This window comes from Venturia canescens, chromosome 1 (assembly GCF_019457755.1).
Source record: "Venturia canescens isolate UGA chromosome 1, ASM1945775v1, whole genome shotgun sequence".
NCBI lineage: Eukaryota > Metazoa > Arthropoda > Insecta > Hymenoptera > Ichneumonidae > Venturia > Venturia canescens.
Window position 1 is genome coordinate 2,698,608 of NC_057421.1, and position 22,824 is coordinate 2,721,431.

Here is a 22,824-nt window from a genome sequence, read left to right on the forward strand (position 1 = left end):
TGATTCAAACAAAAATTTGTTATACGACCTTTTTCTGTTTTCCAACGAAATCCTTTTTTTTTCGTGTTTTATTTCTTTTGTTTCTCTTCATTCATTTTGTTGACCACTTCCATAGATCGATAACCAAAAATCGAGATGAACAATTTGATCGAAGGGATTGATAACGTTGAAAATGAAATTTCCGATACGTATTTATTACGAAATATCGAAAATTCTGGCTCCAGCCTCGTCGAATCGCTCGAAAAAAACGTAAGGATTATTGTTTTTTTTTTTCATCATTAATTTAGGTACGAAATTCGTCGCTCTAAGAATCGAGTTAACTATGTCAATTAACCATGAAATGAATTACAAATTTTTCCTGCAATGCGTATTCGTATTAACATATTATGAACGTATGTGTAAATCATTTTAGCCTTTTGATCGCAGGTCGAAATTCTTCGACTGGAAGCCTATCAAGCAAAAAACATTGACTCACAACTGGAAGCGAAGCTACGTTACTTCAACGAATTGTCAAATAACCTTACGTCCAAACTTTATTCTCTCATCGCGTTGTCGGATCTCGGAATTGGCAACAGAGAAGAAATCAAAGATTTCGTTGAGCAAATAACGTTATCTTGGGTTCATGCGAACAAAGAAGTGAATTATACTTTGTGAATCGAATATTAAAATATCAAAAAGTCGTTCACAATTTTCGATATATTTTGAAATTCTTCATCTTCATACAATTCTTGCATTTATTTTCCATTTATTTTCTAATATTTCAAGAAATTCGGTATTATTTCCAAATATTTCGAGTAAAAAGATTATTGTAAATTTGAAATGCAGTTCTAATTATCGAATCACATGTAAAAAAAAGTTTTTACATTCGATAATAAAATAATCGATAACGATTCTGTTGAATTTATGAAACCACCAAATTTCAAAATAATTTAATAACGATTTTGAGTTACTCCATAATGACAATATCCTTAATTTAATTTTTTTCCGAGTGCATTCTTGAGAAAAATATTATTTTCTTGCTTTTGGATTTTCATATTGCATTATTGTGGACTAAATAATTTCAATTGATGGAATTTCAGGTGGTGAAAGAATATGCTGCTATCCGTGTAGCGAGTCGAACAGCGACTGGCATACCATTGACAAACGTACTCAAAAGAATCAAGAAAGAAGCTGCTTCAGTAAAAGTATCTTTGCAAATAGGATCGGTAATCTATGATCAGGACTACGTATCTCGAGGTTACAAAATTCATGAAGAAATTGTACAGATTTTGGACAGTTTAGAGCATTGCGATGACAAGGTTAAAATAAAAACCGAAATAGTAGGAATTAGAAAAATTGAAAATTGAGCGAAAAACCGATAATTACTCCTCACTTCGATCAACAGGTCCAACAATTTCTTGTGATCTGCAAAACGACTCCATATCTCGTTGAGCTTTCGAGTACCGTTGATGGATTTGTGACGAACACAGAACTTTTGCTACCGACGAGGAAATCTCACGAAAAACCAGAAGATCTCCGAGCTTTCAATTTTGTCATAAAGTTATTGACAGGTGAATTGTTGGGCGAAGAAACGACGAATCCGAAACAGATACTAATCGAAAATGCCCCGAAAAAACCTGTTTTTATAACCTTAAATAATAAACGAAAAATGAACATACCGAAAATTTCGGGGAACAAACTTTTTCGCAGTTCCACTTTTCCACCAATTTCATTTAAAACCGTATAATTTTCATGGATTCATTACCTTCTTCCAATTGTATTGAAAGAATAAACAAAATTATATTAAAATGACATTAAGTCAACTGTTGGAATAGCCAAATAACTTGTATATTGAAAGCGATTTATTTGTGAATTGAAAAAATAAAATATTGAAATCATTCTTTTCGTTGATATGAATTCGACGACTGAAACACACACCACGGAAATCATTTTGACGATGTTCCTCTTCTTACTCTTTTTTTTTATTTATATGTCGTTCACGTAATTCCACGTATAGAGTTTAGACTTCATCTTTAAAACAATAAACAATTTTTTTCTACAATATTTCTCGTTAAATCGATGACATCTTTTGTGTGTGTATAAACAATAATTATTTATAATTAATTATAATACAGTTGGGCCGCGGTTTTTCATATTTTCATGTCGTCCTCTGTTTAATTTTTTTTTAAATGTATTAACTCTGAGAGAAAAAGCCGGGCCTAGTTATACAATAATTTACAATTATACAAATATATTTGTCGTAGAACTTGATAATCTGAGTATTGACAAATGCTACTGCTACTGGAAAGTGATTTAGATGACTTTTGCGGAACTGGTTTATTCCCGAGAGCACCTTTTTTCGTTATTTATTCCGTCAGACTCGGGTGTACGGAAAAATGCAGTGATCGTGAGCAATCGTCCGAAGGAAAATCAGTATTCAAGGTAAAAAAAAAATCGATACGATCGTTCACGCATTCGTCACAATGGAAATGATGATGCGATTGTTCGTCGAACCAATTTCTTGTGGACTAGATTAAAAAATACCTTCGAGATCTGGTAAAACCGTCGGAGCTCCGACCCTCAAAGTCAGATCTCTACGACGCATAAAAGCGGGCGGTAGAATTGGTCGTCGTTCCTGAAAGAAAAGGGAATAAAACACGTAATCAAAAAACGATTTTTTTTCGCCCAGTAAATAAAAAAAACGATATTTCAAAATGTAATGGTAATCTGATTGAACTTGTAACAAAAATAAGAAAACTCTAAAATCTGGCACTTAAATTTTCTCGAATTGCAAAAGTTTCTCGGAAATTAAAAAAAAATTCGCTGTGTGGAAAGTTATAAATTTTGTAACAATCAAGGGGAAGCTGAGCCGAAAAGATTCAATTCTGGAAAAATTCTTGTGTCTGCGTGAGTTTTCTTCAAATTCAGAGAAATCCCTTGTAAATTCATAAAAATAAATCTTTAGCCACGTTAGTTATCAGAATTTTTAAAAACAGTAGCTCAAAGGGAAATTGCAGTTCTCTCGATAGTTGAATAATTGAAAAATAAAAAGATACCAAAACTCACGGGAGGTCGGGGTCGTGGAACTTCTGAAACATTTGTCGCCGGAGGCGCCCATCCTTTATCGCTTCGGCATTTTACACACATTTTTGATTCGCCGAGGCAACCGGCATGAAAAACGTGACCGCAACCAAAAAGTATCGTGTAATCTGCGCACTGAATCAAGGTTTGTCGACAAACTGGACAAATTTGTGATTTACTAGCGTACGCACGACCTGCGTCGCGTAAGGATTTTTTCAGAGTCTCATGAAGCTCCAAGCTCACTAAATTCGCTGTTGTTTCGACGAGCACCTGTTCGTATCGCGAGTGGGTCAATACTCCGGTTAATAATTGCCTTATGTCGCCTATCGTGCCACTCGTTGCCAATGGATGTTTCAATATCTGCTCCAGAACGGTGGAGAGAGCAGTTGTACCGCTCAACGTTTCCAGAACGATTTTCAGCAGTTTTCCTCGTAATCTTTCGACTAAAAGATAAAAATTTTCAAGTTTTAGCGAAAACCAAAATATAAACATCGAAATTCATGACTTAAAATATTTGAACCATGAGCATATTGTGGTTCAAAAGTCATTGTTTAAAATTCAGTTATTTTGGGATTTATTCTGAGTTATTTTAAATCTTGACTATTAGCAAATAATTTCATAGCAATTGATAAATTTCACAGTCCACGATAATTACCTTTTTGATCATTGTCGTCAGATTGTGGTTGTAAAACCGCTTCAACAAGAGGCATCCAATCAAGATTCCCAGCGGATCTACGGCACAAACCTGACAATTGGATGGTTGATCTCACTGCGTCACCATCAGTTGCGTCTTCGCAGTGGTACTATAATCAATTGTAATACTTCATTCAGCACGATTTTCTTAGTACTTTTCACTTCATAATCGAATATTATTTTGGAGTTGATTTAAAACGAAATGTCATAAACAAAAGGGTGTCGGAACCGTCGAGTATGCTTATGGTTGAGAAAAAAGGACTGGAACTTCGAAAGTGCCCTTGGAAATCACAAAAAACTAAGTTGCGAACGAAATATTATTTTATGAAGTATTTACAATGCGAAGATGTTCGTGGAGTTCCGAAAGCAGAAGATCAAAAGCTTCCTGGTAATTGCCGAGTTTCTCGAGCATCACAGCCTCAGCTTCGCGATGACCCATTTCGCGAACGATTCTCAGTGCCTCGTCGAGTCGGCAGCCGTGATGAGAATTCATATGACTCACGACTTTGTCGGGTTCATGTTGGCACATGAGAGACAAAAAGTTTTCCAATTGTTCAGTGCTCAATTCGAGTTTCTTATCCTCCTCTTCGTCCTCCCGGTAATTCGTGATATTGTACAACGCCGAAAGGAGCGAATATTCCAAGCACGTACTTTCATTACTCAGTCTTTCAAGGATTTTAGTGAATTTGGTGGAAGCTTTTGTGGCAATTAGAGACGCGAGTTTCGCTGCATCGATCTTCACGAGTGGTGAGGCTTGGGCTAAAACTACGTGTTGGAACGACGAAGATGGCAGACTTTCTAACCACGGCCAAATCTCGTGATGTCGGTACGTATCGGCGATCAGACAACGGCACACTGCTGTCCAATCGTCACGTGCACTGTAGAGTAACTCAGCGACTCGTAAACTGAAACATACGAATTTTCTTTATGAGAATATGTGAATTTCTGGAAAGTATTTTTCGTTTCTGGGATCTTTACAAATTGAACTATTATAAAGTTCATAAAAAATGTAAACTCTGCACACGCTTTCTCAAAACAATTCGTTAGTAATATCAACGCATATGAACGCTTGTAAAGAGAGAAGAATGCTATAAAAAAAGTTGACAACTTACAAATTGGCTCTCTGAGCAAGATTCAAAAGAGTGTTGTCAGTAATGCCAGCGAGTTTTTTAAAATGTAAAAGTTTAAGAAGAGCATTTTCGCGTTCGATTTTCCGATCCCTGGTGACGTTGGAAGTGCCGGTGGTAAAGTTAGCACTGTCGCTGGTAAGAACTTCGACGAGTCGATTCAAAACGCTCGGTTCCAGACTGACATTTCCTTCGGCGACTTCGTTGGCAACGAATACGAGAACCGTGGCTTTTTGGTCGTCGGTCAAATAGTCTGGATTATCAGGGCTAAGAGGAGTCGTTGGGACAACGATTCCCAACAATATGTCAACGAGTCTTTGTCGCTGTCGTAAACCCATTTCCGTCTTGAATTCAATTTCTTGGAAAGCTATCGCAATTACATCGAGAAAACCACGCGCATCGAAACGCAAAAGGGTTCGAAGATATGGATATTGTCGCTCGGAATCACTCGCGAGACTGGAATGTTGCGAGAGCAGGGCTCTGAGTACTTCGGCCTTGGCTCGTTGTGGAAGACCGTCGGGTAATTCACCGCGTGGAAAAGCTCGGCCAGCTAAACAGCAGCTGGCATAAACGAGGAGAGCGTTCCCGAGTCTTATACAATCTCTAGGCAAAGTCTCTTTCCACGTTGAATTTGTGATAAATGTTTGAAGAAGGGGCACCAGTTGATGGATCGGAGCAGTAAAGTCACATAACGCAGAGGTCTGGAGGTGAATCAAGGCTTCCCATAAACAGCGTTGTCTGCAAATCGTTGTAACCTGGAATTACAAGACACCATTGAAATCGCCAATAATTCGGCTCGGAACGGAAAAACAAGAATATTTTTCTTCCATTTGCGTTTCATGATTTTTAGAACTACCGTATTCGTGTGAAGAGAAAATGTGCTTGAGTCAAGTAACAAAATTTTGATTCAAAATTTTGAAAATCGTAATCATTGATTATAAATTATTAGGAGGTCTCAATTCTACGTGTAACGAAGAAATATGTGAAAACTCATTGCAGTGTAACCTGATGGATATCGAGACAATCGACTTCGAGAAGAACAGCAATAGCTTGAAGAGATTCCATTCTTTCTTCATGATCATATAGTGCCACTAAGTGTTGCGCGATCAGAGGTGGTAATCGAGGTACAAGACTGCCATCCAAGAGGGGAGGTTCGAGTGCTCTAAGATAAGCAGCTTTAAGGCTCTCTGATTCGGACACAAGGTCCCAAAGTCTGCCGAAAAGTAATTCGGTGTTTTCCAATTGAACGCAGTAGTCGACGCAGGTTGTAACTATATCGCAATCCGTGGTGTCTTCGATCGAACACTGATTCAATTCTTCCATGTATTGAATCAAAACCTGACAAACCTTGTCACGCGCGATCTGTTTTCTTCGTTGCTTAGAACCTCGCAAACCCACAACAGCTTTACCTTTGTCTTGATAGAATGATAAACCTAGAGCTAAAGCTTCGGGGAAACGCCGCTGAAAACCCAAAAAAAAAGTTAATTATTCTCACGAAAAATTTGATAAGAAAGCTGCTGCCTTAAAATTATCTTTACCTGCATAGTTAAATGTCTCAATCTTTCGGTCCACGTCCTAATGCAAACAGCATGTAAACTTTTTGTACCGAGTAACAATAATTGCGTTCCGAAAGTGATGACGGTATTGTAACAAGCCCGTTCACCGGCTAGAGCCATTGCCTGAAAAAAATGTTCAATTTTCATTAGAATCTAAAATGTATCAGAAAATAAGTAAAATTGTGAAAAAAAATTTTACAATTCTAGTATTATTAGTGTTATTTTTATAGATTTCGATTATTTTTTTCCATTTTAAGTATCTTTTAATCGTCAATAAATCACCTTGGAAACATTGCCTCCGGTGGATAAACCTTTGAAATGACTCGAAGCGTACGATATTCCCACTCGACTCATGTCCAATGTTTCGAGATTATCCTGTGTTCGTACATCCAAAAGATGCAGACGTTCCTGCGTGTCGAGGATGGCGAGGGATCGGGCATTTAACCACCTCAGATTGCTTATCGTGTACGACAAAACAACTCTTCGAAGAGGTAAAAGCCTGACCCGCGAACCAGCCTCGGAACAAACCTATTCGAAGAGTAGAAAGCAAATTTCACATAATTGGAAATGAGTCACTTTAAGATTCGACAAATTGGATTAAGCTGCACATTATTTTTTCGTAATGAGGTAACTGGTTCACTCGTAAATTAAAGATTTTAAGTTGTGCTGGACATGAAAATCATTCAATTATATGGGAACGTAATGTATTTCAGATTTTCAAATTAAATGTCGAGAAATGTTTTGAAAAAAATGAACTTTTTTCACATAAATGATCGGTTTGGTGGATTTTGGAGTCGTGACTATGAATCAAGAATTCAAGATACAATTCAAATATTTATACATTGAAGATATTTCGTGATGCTGTAGCGTCACAATGATTCTAAAGAGTTCAGGGTTCGATAAAAGCTTAAGACTTGAAAAATCCTTGCATAAGAATGAAAAAAATCGGATGATAATTATAGGTCTCGCATTTCATGGCTTAATAGTAGTACCTGATAGAAGTGGACAGTCATGTCCCTCGCTAATGCGAGCACAGGGTCGATGACCCTCGATGCATCGGCCGCTTGAATAACGACTAATTGCCACGACACTTGAGGTGGCGCGATTGAAGTTCCGGACAAAGGATGTGTCAGAACAACTCTCATTCTCGGTCTAATGCAAACTACAATAACTTTGGATAGAGTTGCGAGTGCAACTAGAGTGTAATTTTTCAACGGATGCGACGGAAGATGATTCAAAAGAAGCGGCTCGAGGGTGCAAACTTCGCCTCGAGAACCACTGAACAAACACTTGCTGTCACAGCCACGGACACCCATGACACGTGTAAAACTGAGCTCGAATACCGAACCTCCGCTGTCACTGCAAAGTGCCAGTGTCGGGGAATCTGTAAACTGTAAAAAAAATATTATTTATAACTCACGATTACAGATCATTTTTTTCATTAAATTAACCCTTTTGACAACGGGGTAGTAAGAATACTGAGGTCGTTTTTGACCCTGCTGTAAAGTCAACGTTTGCATAAACTGATTATTGAGCTCTAGAATCACCAGTGAGCCTGAATGGAACGTTGCAAAAAAGTGGGAACTTCCGATGCTTTTTTAGCACCGATAAAACAGGTTTTCGCAAAAAATTTAGAGTTGATTTTACGAATGTCAACATTGATTGTAAAGATTTCAGGATATTTTTCATCGAGAATATGTAAACATTTGAGTACGAATGAAATTGTTTAATATTGTCGAAATTGAAAACTCGAAGAAAAAATTCGCAAACAGGTTCTTTAGTTTAGTGGCTTGAATGAAAATCTCGATCTCGTGGTTCGGACTGGGCGAGCTTGCATTTATGGCTTTCAAATCAAGGATTGAATAATTCATTTACTTTAACATGGAGAACAGCAGTCCCGGGTGGATGAACTTCTGTTAGGGTTCTTAAAACTTTGCCGTTCGAACTGTCAATCATGAGGATATGTCCTCGAGCAAAGCCGGCAAGAAGTCTGCTGCCGTCGTGATTGAAACATAGAGCTGACACAGAGCCCTGATGACGGGCTTCTTGATCGCACCATCGAAGAGTTTGTGTGGAATCAAAACCAAGCACGAGACCATGGCTTGTTCCAATTACTAGCATATTTCCACCTGCGGCAACTGCGCTTGCCAATCCTGCATTAACTCGTTCCTAGAAAAAAATTTAGCCAACTATCCTTTTCAGCTAATGCTTAATTCATGGAAAATTTAGATTGCAACTTAGAATGCAACCCCAAAACAATACGTCAGAGAATATTGAATTGCACCAGGTTTTACAGGCATTCAGAAACTGTGAATCTAACCAATTCGAATTGAAATGAATAAATGCATGAATAAATGCATGCAAGCAGCTAAAATAAGGTTTCGAATATTCACTGAAAATCCTCTTGTAGGTCAAAATTTTTATTCTAAATCATGAATTTATTTATACTAGCAGCTGTTCAATTTGATTCCATTATAAAATTTAGACTTGTCACTAAGTGATCAACAGCAAGTGAATAATTGAGTACAATTTTTGAGTACAGTATTGAGAACAATTTTTTTTCCAGAGTAACATATTTTCTCATTCTGATAAAAAGATTAGAAAAATTGAGAAGTAAAATAAAAGGACTGATGAAGAAAAATTGTAAAAGTTTCTCAATTTTCCTTACACTTGCGGAAACAATCTGGGCAGATATTCCTTTGAGGATAACATGCCTAAGAATAGCTCCTGTTGGCGGAAGTTGAGGTGGCCTGAGACCTCTGTTTAAGGAATTAAGCGACAAAAGACTGCCGACACTCGCCGTCTCGCTGCTACCCAATTTATCAACGGAAACAGCACCAAGGCAGTCATCATCCGTCCCTGAAAGGGAACCACAGTCTGGTTCTTTGAGGATGCTTTCCAGCGATGGTAATTGGTTGACTGCAGGTATTGCATATTCAGCATCATCAAGCTATGGTTAAAAAGAGTCTAAAAAGTATTTTACCAGTTTGTAATGGGAATTCTGTGTCCGTCAGAAAGAATCACATTTGCTGTTTCAGATGTTCTGGTATTGAGTCAAAATCTGGATCATGCTCTTATCGGTCTCTAACATTGTCTTTTGAGACTGTTAGAGAAGGAGAACTTTCTTGAAAGAAAATAACAAATACTCAAAAGATTTTCTAATCTTAAAAAAACTTCAAATCTTTCTGGACAGTCAGTTTGAAATACATTGGAATAAATTTATCAAAATCCGATTATTGCCATTTTACTTTTGAATTTCACTGCAATGCAAATTCAGTTTTTACTTTGCAAAAAAAAATTTACCCTGAAACTTCTTATTTCTATTAATCGTTTGGTTTGTGTAATTGTTTTTAATACAGTTTAGAATTGAGTAACAGAATACTTTGCCCAATTGGAGTTACCATCAATTGCGTCATGCTCAGATGAAATTTTGGAATCTCATACATTTTAGGTGCTAAAATGAATCTTAAAGAAAAATAGAGAACATTTTCCTTTTTTCTGGTATTTTCCCATGGATTTGAAACACAAAATTCACGATGACATGCGGAATAAATTATTTTACGAAACAGCAACTGTCAATGTTCGACATTTCGGATGTGTCAAAAATTTGAAAGATCGATATTTTTATATGAACAATTGTTTGAGTTTGTTTGTTGACACCAGCAGTAAGAATGTTTTGTTTTGCTTCGGAAAAAAGTGTACGATAACCTGCATAATATGTAATTGTCGAGTGGAAAATTTTTATGAGGTTAAATCGTCAAGATTGCAATCAACTATTCCGTGCACATGAAAAAATATTAAAAATCAACATCATTGACTAAAATTACCTCCTCGATATCCAAATTAATAGCCTCGGCAGCGAGATTTTCCTGGGAACCGACGTCCGATCCAAACCCATTTTCGGCCATTTTTGTTCCACCTGTCAGTATTCAAAGACAGCTGATAAGGGGACCCCGAAAGTGACAGTAAACATGCGCTGTTTTATCGCATGGTTATTGTGAAGTTATGAAACATCATGCATATAATTATTTAGAACAAAAAAGACAGCTCTATTCATGAATGCATGGTATATTTTTTGGGGAAATTGAAGTTTAGCGGAATCGGCGGAATCTATGACATGCTGAAAATTCAAAGACCACGGCAATTTCCGGCTCTCTTCACAATTGAAAAATACGTCCCTGGAGCTGTTTAGTATTGCCGGTTTGCGTGCAGATGTCGCTACCAATCAGCTGTTATCCGTTGAGTCCATTTTTTACAATTACCAATTTTCGTATATTTTTTACATTATCTCACATATTCCAAAAATTGGAAATATCGATTTCCATTTTTTTTATCGTTTAATCAGTCGGTCTCACGGGTGATCGTAAAATATTTTGAGGAATAGAATTTGAATAATTCCATCCACAAAATTCAATAGACTTCTGTAATCAAACAAATTCAACTTTTTTTCCCATTTTAGTAAAGTCATAATGTAATTCATGAAAATTTATCACTTACAACCATTTCTTTCTACAAAAATAGAATTTTATTATCATTCTTACCCCTTATATATAATCACTAGTGATGGATAACGAAATTCACATTTGAATAACGACCATATAAAAGGTTCCATCGAATGTTTTGAAATCAAATTCGCACAAAGGGATAGAACGGTTTTCAATATCATCGATGCGTGTACAAAATCGATATTTTTGAACGTTATTTAATGATTGGAATCAATTTTATTGTTGTCCAATGAATCGGTGTGCTCATTTTTCCCAAAAAATTGATTTTCATGATCGTATCCTGGGCAACGCCGTAACCGTTTGTTCTTCGCGTGAAAACGTTCCGAACTCAAGGGCAGCTGTGAAGCACGATTTCAGCAAACGTAAGTAACCCAAAATAAGGGTGTTGACTAATATTTTTTCTCAACGTATATCGATCATCAGCACTTTTGCTTCGATTTCCCCTTGAGCACAAATCGTGTGAATAATAAAACGTATAAACGATCCGGAACCTCGAAATGTAAACAATGCCTAGGAAGAGGACTGTGCGTGCATGCCATTCCTGGAAAAAAACGGTCAGTTTCGATTCCGAGAAATTATCAGACATCGCACGAATCGTTTTCAGTACTAACGACCCAAATGTCAAGTGACTATTTACGAGGAAATTATTATTTATGTGCATTAATCAATTCAATCATTCGATAAATCTTCTTTATTCGAATAGCTAAATGGATAATTAGAAAATTTCGAAGGTCGATATATACATCAATCATAATGCGATGAACAACGGAACGGATTTCCGTAATTACAGTGTACATCAAATAGAAACCTGACAATATAATTTAACATCGGAATGCCGAATGTCTGTTTTGATTAGGAGGGTCTAAACACGAACGATATTAGCCTGTCAACCTTTCCACTTTATTATCTCTACATGTACAACAATTATTATTATGCTCTATAATTTAAATCCTAGATGTAAAATCACGTAGAGGACGAGAGTAAGGATTACACGGTTAGTGCACGCGATTGCAGTAACCATTATCTTGAAATGTGCAAGAGTATGCGTTGAAAGGAAGTGGAAATAAGGGAAAGTTCTGAAACGCTGAAAAAGTTCCTTGTCCAAATGATCATTTTTTGGCCTCGAAGCCACTGATTTATCACCAAGATTCGTTACTCATTGGTGTATCTTTGAATGTCGATACGACGATGAGCAATAAACGAATCGAAAATGTTACAAAAATATTTTTTCTCATAAATTATAATCGTGTTTTGTCCACAAAGGTGATTTTTGGTTCTTTCATTTCTGTAATTTGTAAAATTGTAATGAAGTCTCATGAAACGAAGGGAAGGTTCGAAAAATCTAAAAAAACGATTTTCCCCTGAACAAGATTACGAGTTTCAAGTCACGAATGTTCAATGCGGAAGTTGAAGGTAGAAAATACGGTTACGACTCGATGTGAGAAACGTGTAAATAGTTCAAGGACTATGTGGCAGTTGGGCTTCAATCACAACAGTTGTAAAATTCTTGACGTAATTTATATGAAAACAGTTGAACCCTTTCGAATTCACGAGATCGTGAATCAACACCCTCGGACAGCCGAGCAAGGAACTTCAAAGCTTTATTTACGTACACATAGCTAATTTCAGGGAGGGGGGAGTGGAGGGAGAAAGAGAAAAGAGAGCGAGAGCATTGACTCGATTGCCAAGGACTTTTTGTCCACCGGGATCCTCGATGTCGCGTGCACGCTCACGAATCCTCAAAACGTTAATTACATTTACATTAAGGTTGTTCGCAAATCGACTCAACCACATTGCACTTGTTTCCTTAAACTCTTCATACTTTTCTGACGTAACGTTTTTTATATCAAGAAGTTTTGAACAAGAAAACTACCAGAGTAATCACGAGTTTCAACTCCCGATCAAAGCTTGTGTTCGTGGTGGGACAAAAACTTCTCAGCAGTTCGTCACGAAACCAATGATCGAAGATATGACACGTGAAACGATTTTTTTTTTAGCAAGTCTTCGTTGTAAACTCAACTGTCATTGATGAAATTTGGTTATGTTCGAAACGTGTGTTAAAAAATTCTGAGATTTTAAGGTTTGTTTGCAGCTTGCAGCTCAGTAAATATTTTGAGATTTGAAATTTAATCTTTTCAAAAAGTACAAATAAAATGGAACATTTCATTATGCTGTCAAAAAACCAACAAAAATTTCAAATTCATGGTATTTTTGAAGCACGTATTGTGCAGAAGAGACGTTTGGGGTCGCTTCGACCTCTGTCGGGTTTGTGTTGTCAAAACAGATTGTATTTCTTTTTTTTTCATTTGCACCTTGTGTTGTTTTCTGCATGTTTCAGAATTCATATGATTTATGTCCACATACTTATAGATACGAATAGTCTTGGGTAAAACGTGACGTCCGAGTAATTTTGTCTCAGTTATACAAACGGTTGTAAATGTCGAAGAATTATTAACGTGTACTGGGAAAGCTTCAATTTGTATCTCATTATTTCTGATAATCTGCATCCCCATTTCATACGAAAACGCCGCAGTAATTTAAAAAACTCGTCACGCACGATCATATTTTATGTGCCAAAACTGTTTTTTCTACCAAAGCGAAGAAGACGACTGTCATTGGACACCGTTTTCACACACTAACGCTTCGAACATATGAAACATATGAAACGTACCTCAAGATCACACTGAACAACAAAAAAGTTGAAACTATTCCGAATGATTTGCGTTGTTCACGATGTTAACATTAAAAATCTGTATCTACATTGTCACAGTGATAGGACAACTAAGATCGAATACGACACGATCGAAAATTTTTTCTTCCTTAACCTAAAAATCGTGCGGAAAGACTTTATGACGATGTACGTTTACGAAGTAATTCAATTCATTGGTACGTCAATTCTTTGTCTAATTCACCTGAATCGATTATTATACAGTTGAAAAATCAATCGATATGTAATGGCCCAGAGAAAGTATAAAATAAATTTTCGTTCGTCGTGTACCTTACGCGACAGGTTTCGATTACGTACATACATAGATCATGAGATGAGCGACAAGGTACTTTTCAGTTATAACTATAATTATCGTGAGCTGTGTCTCGTCGGTGACTCGGTTCGGAAAAGATTGCATACTGTCTATTATTCACTGTGCACATAAAGGGAGAGTCTCGCGTGCCCCGCGATTTCTGCTTCGATGTCATCGCAGGTTAACCGAGCTATATAACCGGCGTCGGGTACACGCTAAAATCAGTTCAGTATTACCACGACAAGAGTTTTGCGGGAGCGCGGTACTTCTGTTCCGCGAACAGAACGCCCGTTTTTTTAAATGCAAAAAACATTAGCACCTATAAAACTGAGGAATATTTATTTTTTCTTGTGATCAATTCGATTTGAAGTGTCATCGAGTCCAACAATTATCCGTAAATTCGTACAACCAGTGATAAAATCACTTGGGAAAAGGCGATTTCCTTTGTTCACGAATCGTGAATTGTTATTATTATTTTTTTTCAATAACTCGAATACTCTAGAAGAATGCTGCGCAAAAGAGGGGTACGGAAATTCGAAGTGACGTTTTGTTTTTGTACTCAAGAAAAAAGTTATAACGAAGTGATTAAAAGCGTGATTTTTTTCGAAAATGTTATTATACAGGGCGGGTTGAGCAAAGGTCGGAAAATGGCGAAGAAAAACACTCCGGCTGCTCTCCAGACGGAAGTATCAACGGACGAAGAGTGGGCGAAGATATTAGAGCGAAAAGGATTGATTGGTAATTAAACAGAGCAAATTAATCAACTCGGAGGGTTAAGGTGAAAAAATGAATCGAAAGTTCGGTATAATTCCCGATTTTTTTCTTCGGTGCTCCGCAGTCGCTGACATTTATTCAGAATGGAGCGGACCGTGCAGCGGTATGATTAGCATCCTTAAAAAAATCAAGATGGAAATCGGCGGCGATTTGTTGAGTTACGTGACGGTAGGATTGAATTTTATACATCGTATTCAATGATCCCCCAAACTCGTCCCCTTTCACTGCCGAGTGCTTGATGAGCTGTGAACTTCTTTTTTTTTTAACATAGGCCAAATGTGACAACATCGCTGCATTGGAAAGATTTCGCGGGAAAAGTGAACCCACCTGGATGTTTATTCACGTAAAGGATTACGAATGATATTTTTCCTCCATACGCGGTTAATTTAATGTTCGACATTTCGAATGCTCATACTTACATTTTTTATTATTTCAATTTCTTTTTTTCATTTTTGACATTTTAAAATATCGTTTCAAACGTTTCGAAATTTGTTGTCTTTTATTTTAATGAGATGTGGCAACCATTTGATCGAAATCAACGCTCTGTTCAATGTTTTGTTTCGTTGACCTTCACGCTCGATCGCTTTTATCCTCGGACGTGTTTATTCTCTGTTCATAGAATGGGCAAATGGTAAACTTAATGTTTGGTGCTTATTGTCCAGAACTTCAAAAAATGCTAACTGACGAATTGAGAAGAGTACAGAACGGCGAGGAGCACGAGTGAGAGCTTTGATCCAAGTCTCAAAGAGCACGGTTCTGACAGCAATTTTGATTTTTTTTTTACAAACTTAATTTGCCAACTGTTCAATATTTTTTAGATTTTGTATTCCTGTCAGTCAGAGAAGTCCCGAGGAAGAAAATCGTATGAAAATACTCGAGGAAGAGAGAACTGTCAAAGAAGCTGCGAAAAAAGCCGAAAAAGGTGCAGGCCACAGCAACGAATCTTCCCAAATTTCTTTGCTTCAAAATTTCCTCAAAATGTGATGCAAAATCTTTTTTTTACTGACAAATCCAGCATGATTGTTGATTACGACTCGAATTTTTTCAATCGCACAAAAATTTGGCTTGAAACTTTTTAAACATTCGACAGAAGCTGAAATAAAAGCGAAATACGAAGCGGAAATGTTGCATTACACAAATTCGCTGCAGGACGAAACGTTGCTCATTCTGTATCCGTGGGTTTTCAAGGACGCAGAAGGACACAAACGTGATAAAATATCGAGTCCTCCTTACGCTGATCTCATTGAGAACATTTTGCCTGGAAATTACGCGATTTCTCAAGAACTTCGGAAAAAATTGGACGAGGAGACGCTTTCAAAAATGTTTTTCGAGGTGATCGAGAAAGAAGCGCATTGCAGATGAATCCGTGCTCAATCAATTCATTTGAAAATATCAATTTCTCCTCGATTTTTTATTTATTTCTATGTCAGTCTGATTGGGATATAAACGAAAATGCCAAAAATTTGTTGATGGATGGACGATGCATGTGCATGAGGCTTCGAGTTAGCGAGAAGAAACCGGAAATGGACGTTGAAAAATATCTTCTGAGTTTGTTGTTCGGCGAACCGAGACTACCGCTCATCGACGAAAAACTTCCCGAAGGATGGTTCGTTTCAAAAGCGAAGAATTTTTCCGTACAATAAATCCGGAGGAGCACGTTTCTTAGATGCAAAACTAAAATAAAATTTATTTTACGATTTTTTTAGTCAAATATTTATCGAGCCATCTTTGTTTTCAAAGAGAAAATGTTCTTTCATTTTTTTAAGCTCTGGTCGCTTTTTAATTGATCAATTCGAATGAGAGTACGAAAAAATTGAATATTTTTGCACCGATAACATTTTTTTAAATTCACAGTTTTTTTCACATTTTTCGTTGCAGCGTTGAGACGCGGATTGTCATTTTCGAACGGTCTCTTGCTAATAAAAATAGTGCACCCTCAAGATTAATTGCATCCTCGTGTCGTTAACGAGTTCGTGTCAAGTTCCGCGGTCCTCCGCAACTCGTAGTTTTTTTTCTTCCTTGTTCAGACTTCACTTTTATTCCACCAGTTTCGCGGAACGTCATCGACCCGCTTTTCTACCAAGTGACAAGGAGGGCACGGAGTACCCGGTCGTTTGGGCTGCGCCGAATCCGCGCAACAAGGCTACAGTGTTTCGACTTATTTTTCGAAAATACGTCGAAACGACGTTTCCGGTAAATATTTCACTTTTTTCCATTAAAATCAAGAAAATTTATGCAAAATGTAATGAGGAAACAAAAGATTTTGAGATGGATGAAATTTCACTGCTGACACGTGTAAAAGTGGCTGATTCTGATGCCTAATTAGAGAATCTAATTGAGATTCGTGAGCTTATGAACTCTGACGAGATTTTATTTTTGCTCGCTCTGAAGTATGAAGATAAGACGGTGAAAGCTCCGATAATCGTCTTCAAATACGACAGCACTCGTAGAAACGAACTCAAAATGGTGCTTGACATTTACGAGTCCGAAGTCGTGAATTTCGGGATTTTCGAGAGGGACAAACCACCAGAGGCGAAACTCATAGCAACCAGTATCGAAGAATTCGATGAAAACTTTGAAGGAAAAACCGGGTAAGGTCCGAAACCACGAAATAACCACCACGTGGTATTTTGAATGTTCAGCTTGTAAATATGAAAAAGAAAGTTTGCTTTGATATTGAAATTGTGAAAAATGCACTCATTTTTTTGCACAATATTTCAAAGTCGAACGAATCAATTTATTAGAGTAACGAAAAAATGAAATTTTTCTGAAATTGAGTACCAAAAAGATCGCACTTGACAGAAAATTTGAACAAAAAACATGGCAGATACGAGGCTTTCGTCAGTGTCGTCAAAAAAATTGGTTCAGAGGCTTTTCTGACTTTCGCCGGTATCGGACCTTATCACGTTAGTGAGAATCCCGAGACTGCGATCGAGGAGGCGAAATTATATTTTCCAGATGTTAGTTGTGCCGATGATGGTGCATCGGACGACGACGACAAGCCGGAAGATCTAGAAGAAAACGGTGAAGGCGAAGCCCCCGAAAACACGACCGAACAAGTAAGAGCTTTGAGGTTTTTGCCCAATTCTGTCTGATATTATGGGCTTTGAGGAGTTTCGGTACAAAGTCTAAATATTAAGAAATTGATTAAATTTGGTGATAATGTTCTTCAACATCAAGTGCGAAAACACAAATTTTTTCAAAATTTTCTTCTACTTAGTTATCGAGTAATTACGCATTAAAGCAGATTTCTTATGCCCGGAACGTACACCAATTATATATGGAAACGCTATGCTTATACACGTGAACTTTAGTGATCAATTACTCGATAACTGTGTAGAAGAAAAATCTTAAAAAATTTGTATTGTCACATTTGGCACTAAAGAATATGTTCACCAAATTTTATAAAATTCTGAACTTTTTGAAATTTTTTATGTTTTTAGCGTCGTTTAGCATGGTAACGTTATATCGCCTGTACCGAAACTCCTCAACACATAACAATTTTGATGGTGGAAACCATTCTGGAGATGGAAAAATATTAGAATAGACGGGAATGTTATCTGAAAAGAATAAATTTTCCGATAACCGATGAAATTTCGAAAATTGAATTATCGGATGAACTAATTTTGAAAATCACACGTTTATCATTGATCGCGGAAACTTGGAAACGCTCGAATACTAATTAGACAATGTGATTTATTAAACATTATGGTTTCACCAAGTTCATCTTCTTGTTGAAAAATGAATGCACTATTTTTCAATAATGAATGTAACACTTGCCTTCTTTCATCGAACATGTGTTTTTAATAATGTTCAAGCAAACTAGACGCAATTGAAATGAACAGGAATAATTATTTTTTATGCTGCTATCTTCACAGGAGGGAAAATAGTAGGACAGTGTAAGATTGATGAATGAATAAAAAAATAACTCGTTAAATTGTGTATTCCATCGTTCATTGGCCCAATACTCTCGCATATATTTAAGCGCGAAAACATTGAAATTAGATCGACGATAAATTCGTACGAGGACAATACAAAAAGTATTTATCGGGTTAATGAACAATGAAGTAGATTTTAAACGTCGACGCTCGATGGAAATGTCTACTTCTTGTAACCGCAGCTGCGCCTGCGACCTCTCGCTCTCTCGTATTTACGTCCCTTCGATTGAACCAGTGGCTTAGTATGAGAATGAGGAACACCCGGTGCTGGACCGAAGTGTTTGACAGCCTCGCGCGCCTTGCGACGTCCTTGCATCAAAACGGTCTTTGTACCAGTGGGAGCTCGGAGAGCGAGCTGATCGAAAGTTATTATTTCACCGCCAGCCTTCAAGATACGGCCTCGTGCTTTCTCGGTCACTCGCAGGGCACAGACCTGGTTTTAAATGTTAACCATTATAATTTTTTTCTTTACCCAAACCATTTTTTTTGGTAGAATAAACCTGACGGATTTCGACAGAAATTTCTTTTCTAGAAAACTACGAATTTGTAATAAGAAAAACTGATATTATCACGCCTATCACGAGAAAATAAAAAATTTTTGTATATTTTGGATTAGCATCTATTGAGTTTGAGAATCTATAAACGAAAATAATCGCCTAAATATTTAACGATATAGAAATTCTGTCAGAAATATTTAAAAAATCAAAATTGAACAATGATTCAGAATACTGTGCCATTTAATTTATAAAACGTCATAAAAATGTTGACAAATTCCAAGATTAAATATGAATAGCAGCGACAAATCTGGTTCAAATTCTTGAACTTTATCAGTGAAAATTCATTCAAAAGAAAGTAGATCAAAATTTTATTGAATTTTGTTTAAAAATCTGTTCATTTATATAAGAAAGTACGAATGTATCGACTAGTATAATTGAAATGAAGTTAATTTCTTCAAGACAGAATAGGAAAGCCGATGAAAATTAATGTAGCGAACATTCAAATTGGACCAATCTATTGAAGAAATTGACACAGAGTGCGGTTCGCAAACATCACTTTCCCAATCCTACAAAACTAAAATATTCTCAATGCTTCGAATATGCAAAAGAGAAGTATAATTTTGAATATTGCAAAATTTTCTGACTCACCGTCATCTTGGGAACTTCGTAGATCCTGGCATCATCAGTTATGGTGCCAACAACGACTGCGATGCAGTTTTCACGATTTGGTTTTTTCATGAATCTCGTCACACGAGCCAGAGAAATTGGCGGACGATTGATTTTGCTCATGAAAAGTCGTCTGAGGATGATTCTGTTGAATTTGGCATTTGTACGCCTCGCCAAGAAGCGGTAGAGCTACAATGATCGAAAATAAAGAATGAACTGTTCTTAAATTCTGAATTGTATCGATAGAAAAAGAAAAAAAAAATCCCTGTGATGCCAGTTCATGCTTATCAGCATTATGTTGTATTTTAATCTTAGCACATTTGTATTTTTCTTTTCAAATGAAATAGAAATTCAACAATCAAATGAATTTGAATTCCTTATAACGATGAAGCGTTACGATCAGCTTGTACGTAAAATTTGCAGGTTATTTTTCACATTAACATTTTCATGGATCTTTGAAACTATTATAAAATCATGTATCAACCATAATAAATGACAGGCAGAAGAAATCTGCGAGTCAGAATAGGGAGGTTGAGTTTAGTATAGCGAACATTCAAATTGAACCAGTTTATGGCAAAAAAGACTGGCACAGAGTGCAGTTCGCAGAATATAAAATTTATGAAACGAAAACACGGAGATGGTAAAAGTATGAACTGGTGAAAGTAAAATTATGCATTTGAGATCGATTTTTAAGATTAGAAATAATAACGCCTCTTTATCGCGTATTAGAACACAAATGTAACATAACCTAGAGATCCCGAAACGCGATCAAACACATAGAATGGATGCGAGTAACATTCACTTACTTGGATTTGATAAGGACTAATGTTAACAAACATGAGAAATGCGTAATTATGAAATGTTTTGGGAGATTTACCTTAACAAGAAGACGAAGGTATACATCTTGCGACTTCGGCTCCGTTCGCCGGACTTTGCGGTCGTGTTTATGGTTGATGTCGATACCCTGCGGATAAATATAATTTTCATTAAATAATCCATTATTGTTTTCCACTGATGAACCGTCGATTTACGTCGTTTACAGCGAATTTGATGACGATTAAAACGGATATTATTCACGTATTTATTACACGCGTACTTTCTTACCATTTTGACAAATCGGAAGAGACACCACTTCGGCCGAGCGTGGAAAGGCCACGAAAGAAACGGAAGTCACAGTGGTGGCAGCACTTGCAACTGCGCGGTCCGACCGACCGAGAGCGGCGGGACATGTTTGAATCTCGCCCAATAATTACGATTTAAAAAATATCTTGTTATTTACTTTTCCCCAAAGTCGATACATTGTTCATCAATTATTCATCAATTTCTTCACTTATAGTTCTCCCAAAAATGATTTTTCTGTTCGAAAATATCGTTGCACTCATTTATACCCATTTTGTGTTAAAATTCAGAAAGACAAAAGTTATCATTCGAAGCATTATTGTAACTTTGTTATTATTTTATTTTTGGATTATAACTCTATAACTCATGTTTGATCGAGCTGAGATGAAATTAACGTTTAATTTCACGTCTAATTCGTATTTTCAATCCATTGAAAAATGATTATTTCGTGCTACGTCTCAAAGTCAATCTAATAATTTCGTAACGGGATTATTATTGAATAAAATGTGTATACCGTAAAAAAATTGGCTCATATTTATAATTCGACTCGGCAATAATTGTTTTAACACCATTAAAGTTCTTTTATAACGATAATATTTTAAACCGACCAAAAATTTTCACAGCCTTCTTTTTCGATAAAATTTTCAACGAGACAATCTCAAACAACAATCTCAAACAACGAGACAAGTCAATACGTTTTTTATGAGTGTTAGTATAAAAGAGATAATTGAGGTTAGTTTTTTGCAGCTCGATAACAGAAAAAGTCATTTTTCTTTGGTTTTTTACGTACCGAAATATACGTGGTAAAATCTATCAAAACAGTCTGAATCTATCATGACGAATGTTTTTTTTTTTTTTTTAAATACAACAGCCATAATAAATGTCAAGTAAACGATCAAATTGGTCCATATTATGGATTTGAAATCGATGACCGTTTGAAAGCCCTTTAACGGCGCGACGCTCCGACATTAATTGGCAATTCATTCCAATTGATGCGGACTGCATTCCTGTCTCGACGTATAATAAATTGGAGATGAGTTCGAAGATCGGTCAATTCAACCGATTAATTCAGTTGTTCGCACGACCGTCCGAACGTTTCATAAAAAATATTGGACAATTTCGTACTAATCATCTTAAAAAATCATGGTGGAAAAAAATAAATCGTGAAAAATGTCTCATCGAGAAAAAATAACCTATAAAATTCAGAACAAAATACCAAGTAGTCATGAAAATTCTTATTATGAAAAGATACTCTGTCAGCGATGTATAATGTTTCATTGGTTATTTATTAACGATTTTTATATAGCGAAATTTCAAACTTGGTTCGTTAAATCCAAACACCACACTATAGGCTATAGGAACAACAAACAAAAGAGAGAGCCAGAGATCAGCAAATAACACGAGTCGACACGATTTTTGTGCCTCGCAGTAGTTCACGTTTTGTTATGCCTCATATTGCTACACGATTGTGATTGGTCATTGGATTTTCAAAGCGAGTTTACTATATATGTTGGGTCGTTGGAGTTCCCGTAACTTGAAAATATAATTTCATTGTTTGAGCGAGAATTTCATTGTTGTAATAAAGTCACTAATATCGGTTTTTTGAAAAAATGATTAATGTTGTTTCGAAATGATAAAAAATAAAGGATTCTATTATCTGGTGAAAATAAATATTTCACTTGTCACGAAAATTTATCAGATTACAAAACTGTTTCTGGGTCAGTATAGTCACCGACTGGGAAAATTGATGACAAAAGTCCTGCATGGTAAATATGGAGATATTGAAATAAAAAATAATGACATTGAGTTTGGGTTTTTTTAAACTTTTAATGTTCGATATACGGGCGTGAGATACAGTACCTGAAATTT

At 36.4% G+C, this 22,824-nt stretch overlaps 4 protein-coding genes across 7 annotated transcripts; 2 read left to right on the plus strand and 2 right to left on the minus strand.

Moving 5' to 3' along the window:
* Nucleotides 1-135: 135 nt before the first annotated feature.
* LOC122418863 (uncharacterized) lies at nucleotides 136-1,810 on the plus strand. The gene is made up of 4 exons (XM_043432943.1): nucleotides 136-249; nucleotides 427-636; nucleotides 1,059-1,298; nucleotides 1,385-1,810. Exons 1-4 carry the CDS (start codon nucleotides 136-138, stop codon nucleotides 1,724-1,726), a joined length of 906 nt encoding a protein of 301 aa, XP_043288878.1. The 3' UTR covers nucleotides 1,727-1,810.
* Nucleotides 1,811-1,942: 132 nt separating this feature from the next.
* On the minus strand, nucleotides 1,943-10,355 carry Vps8 (vacuolar protein sorting 8). 3 transcript variants are annotated; one of them, XM_043418591.1, is made up of 12 exons: nucleotides 10,264-10,355; nucleotides 9,105-9,386; nucleotides 8,312-8,605; nucleotides 7,429-7,827; nucleotides 6,719-6,964; nucleotides 6,419-6,559; nucleotides 5,886-6,341; nucleotides 4,866-5,635; nucleotides 4,091-4,658; nucleotides 3,716-3,863; nucleotides 3,046-3,503; nucleotides 1,943-2,614 (listed from the first exon to the last, which is right to left on the minus strand). In XM_043418591.1, the coding sequence occupies exons 1-12, from the start codon at nucleotides 10,342-10,344 to the stop codon at nucleotides 2,513-2,515; spliced, it is 3,945 nt and encodes a 1,314-aa protein (XP_043274526.1). In that variant the 5' UTR covers nucleotides 10,345-10,355; the 3' UTR covers nucleotides 1,943-2,512. The 3 variants fall into 3 exon arrangements, with proteins under 3 accessions (XP_043274526.1, XP_043274533.1, XP_043274541.1); XM_043418598.1 differs by lacking the exon at nucleotides 10,264-10,355 and adding an exon at nucleotides 9,838-9,961; XM_043418606.1 differs by lacking the exon at nucleotides 10,264-10,355 and having other exon boundaries at nucleotides 9,151-9,232.
* Nucleotides 10,356-14,190: 3,835 nt separating this feature from the next.
* Nucleotides 14,191-18,672, plus strand: LOC122410495 (thioredoxin domain-containing protein 3-like). Of its 2 annotated transcripts, XM_043418668.1 has the most exons (12): nucleotides 14,198-14,485; nucleotides 14,585-14,699; nucleotides 14,800-14,903; nucleotides 15,007-15,078; nucleotides 15,355-15,455; nucleotides 15,554-15,657; nucleotides 15,826-16,067; nucleotides 16,166-16,341; nucleotides 16,784-16,928; nucleotides 17,127-17,326; nucleotides 17,563-17,794; nucleotides 18,614-18,672. In XM_043418668.1, the coding sequence occupies exons 1-12, from the start codon at nucleotides 14,468-14,470 to the stop codon at nucleotides 18,623-18,625; spliced, it is 1,521 nt and encodes a 506-aa protein (XP_043274603.1). In that variant the 5' UTR covers nucleotides 14,198-14,467; the 3' UTR covers nucleotides 18,626-18,672. The 2 variants fall into 2 exon arrangements, with proteins under 2 accessions (XP_043274612.1, XP_043274603.1); XM_043418677.1 differs by lacking the exon at nucleotides 18,614-18,672 and having other exon boundaries at nucleotides 14,191-14,485; nucleotides 17,538-17,785.
* On the minus strand, nucleotides 18,673-21,043 carry RpL18 (ribosomal protein L18). Its single transcript, XM_043418768.1, has 4 exons — nucleotides 20,941-21,043; nucleotides 20,714-20,800; nucleotides 19,819-20,025; nucleotides 18,673-19,106 (listed from the first exon to the last, which is right to left on the minus strand). Exons 1-4 carry the CDS (start codon nucleotides 20,941-20,943, stop codon nucleotides 18,837-18,839), a joined length of 567 nt encoding a protein of 188 aa, XP_043274703.1. The 5' UTR covers nucleotides 20,944-21,043; the 3' UTR covers nucleotides 18,673-18,836.
* Between the last annotated feature and the right edge of the window lie 1,781 nt (nucleotides 21,044-22,824).

Excerpts from the sequence above, each read along its gene's own strand:
- Vps8 (XM_043418591.1), bottom strand. The coding sequence starts at position 10,344 with ATGGCCGAAAATGGGTTTGGATCGGACGTCGGTTCCCAGGAAAATCTC. Across the intron at positions 7,828-8,311 it reads CTGCTGTTCTCCATGTTAAA|TTTACAGATTCCCCGACACT; the intron begins GTAAATGAATTA and ends TTTTTTTTACAG. Across the intron at positions 6,342-6,418 it reads TGAGACATTTAACTATGCAG|CGGCGTTTCCCCGAAGCTTT; the intron begins GTAAAGATAATT and ends TTGGGTTTTCAG.
- LOC122418863 (XM_043432943.1), top strand. The coding sequence starts at position 136 with ATGAACAATTTGATCGAAGGGATTGATAACGTTGAAAATGAAATTTCC. Across the intron at positions 637-1,058 it reads GGGTTCATGCGAACAAAGAA|TTTCAATTGATGGAATTTCA; the intron begins GTGAATTATACT and ends TGGACTAAATAA. Across the intron at positions 1,299-1,384 it reads TAGAGCATTGCGATGACAAG|GTCCAACAATTTCTTGTGAT; the intron begins GTTAAAATAAAA and ends TTCGATCAACAG.
- LOC122410495 (XM_043418668.1), top strand. Across the intron at positions 14,700-14,799 it reads AGAGCGAAAAGGATTGATTG|TCGCTGACATTTATTCAGAA; the intron begins GTAATTAAACAG and ends GGTGCTCCGCAG. Across the intron at positions 16,068-16,165 it reads TTTCAAAAATGTTTTTCGAG|TCTGATTGGGATATAAACGA; the intron begins GTGATCGAGAAA and ends TTTCTATGTCAG.
- RpL18 (XM_043418768.1), bottom strand. Across the intron at positions 20,026-20,713 it reads ACCTTCGTCTTCTTGTTAAG|CTCTACCGCTTCTTGGCGAG; the intron begins GTAAATCTCCCA and ends CGATCATTGTAG. Across the intron at positions 19,107-19,818 it reads ACGAAGTTCCCAAGATGACG|GTCTGTGCCCTGCGAGTGAC; the intron begins GTGAGTCAGAAA and ends ATTTAAAACCAG.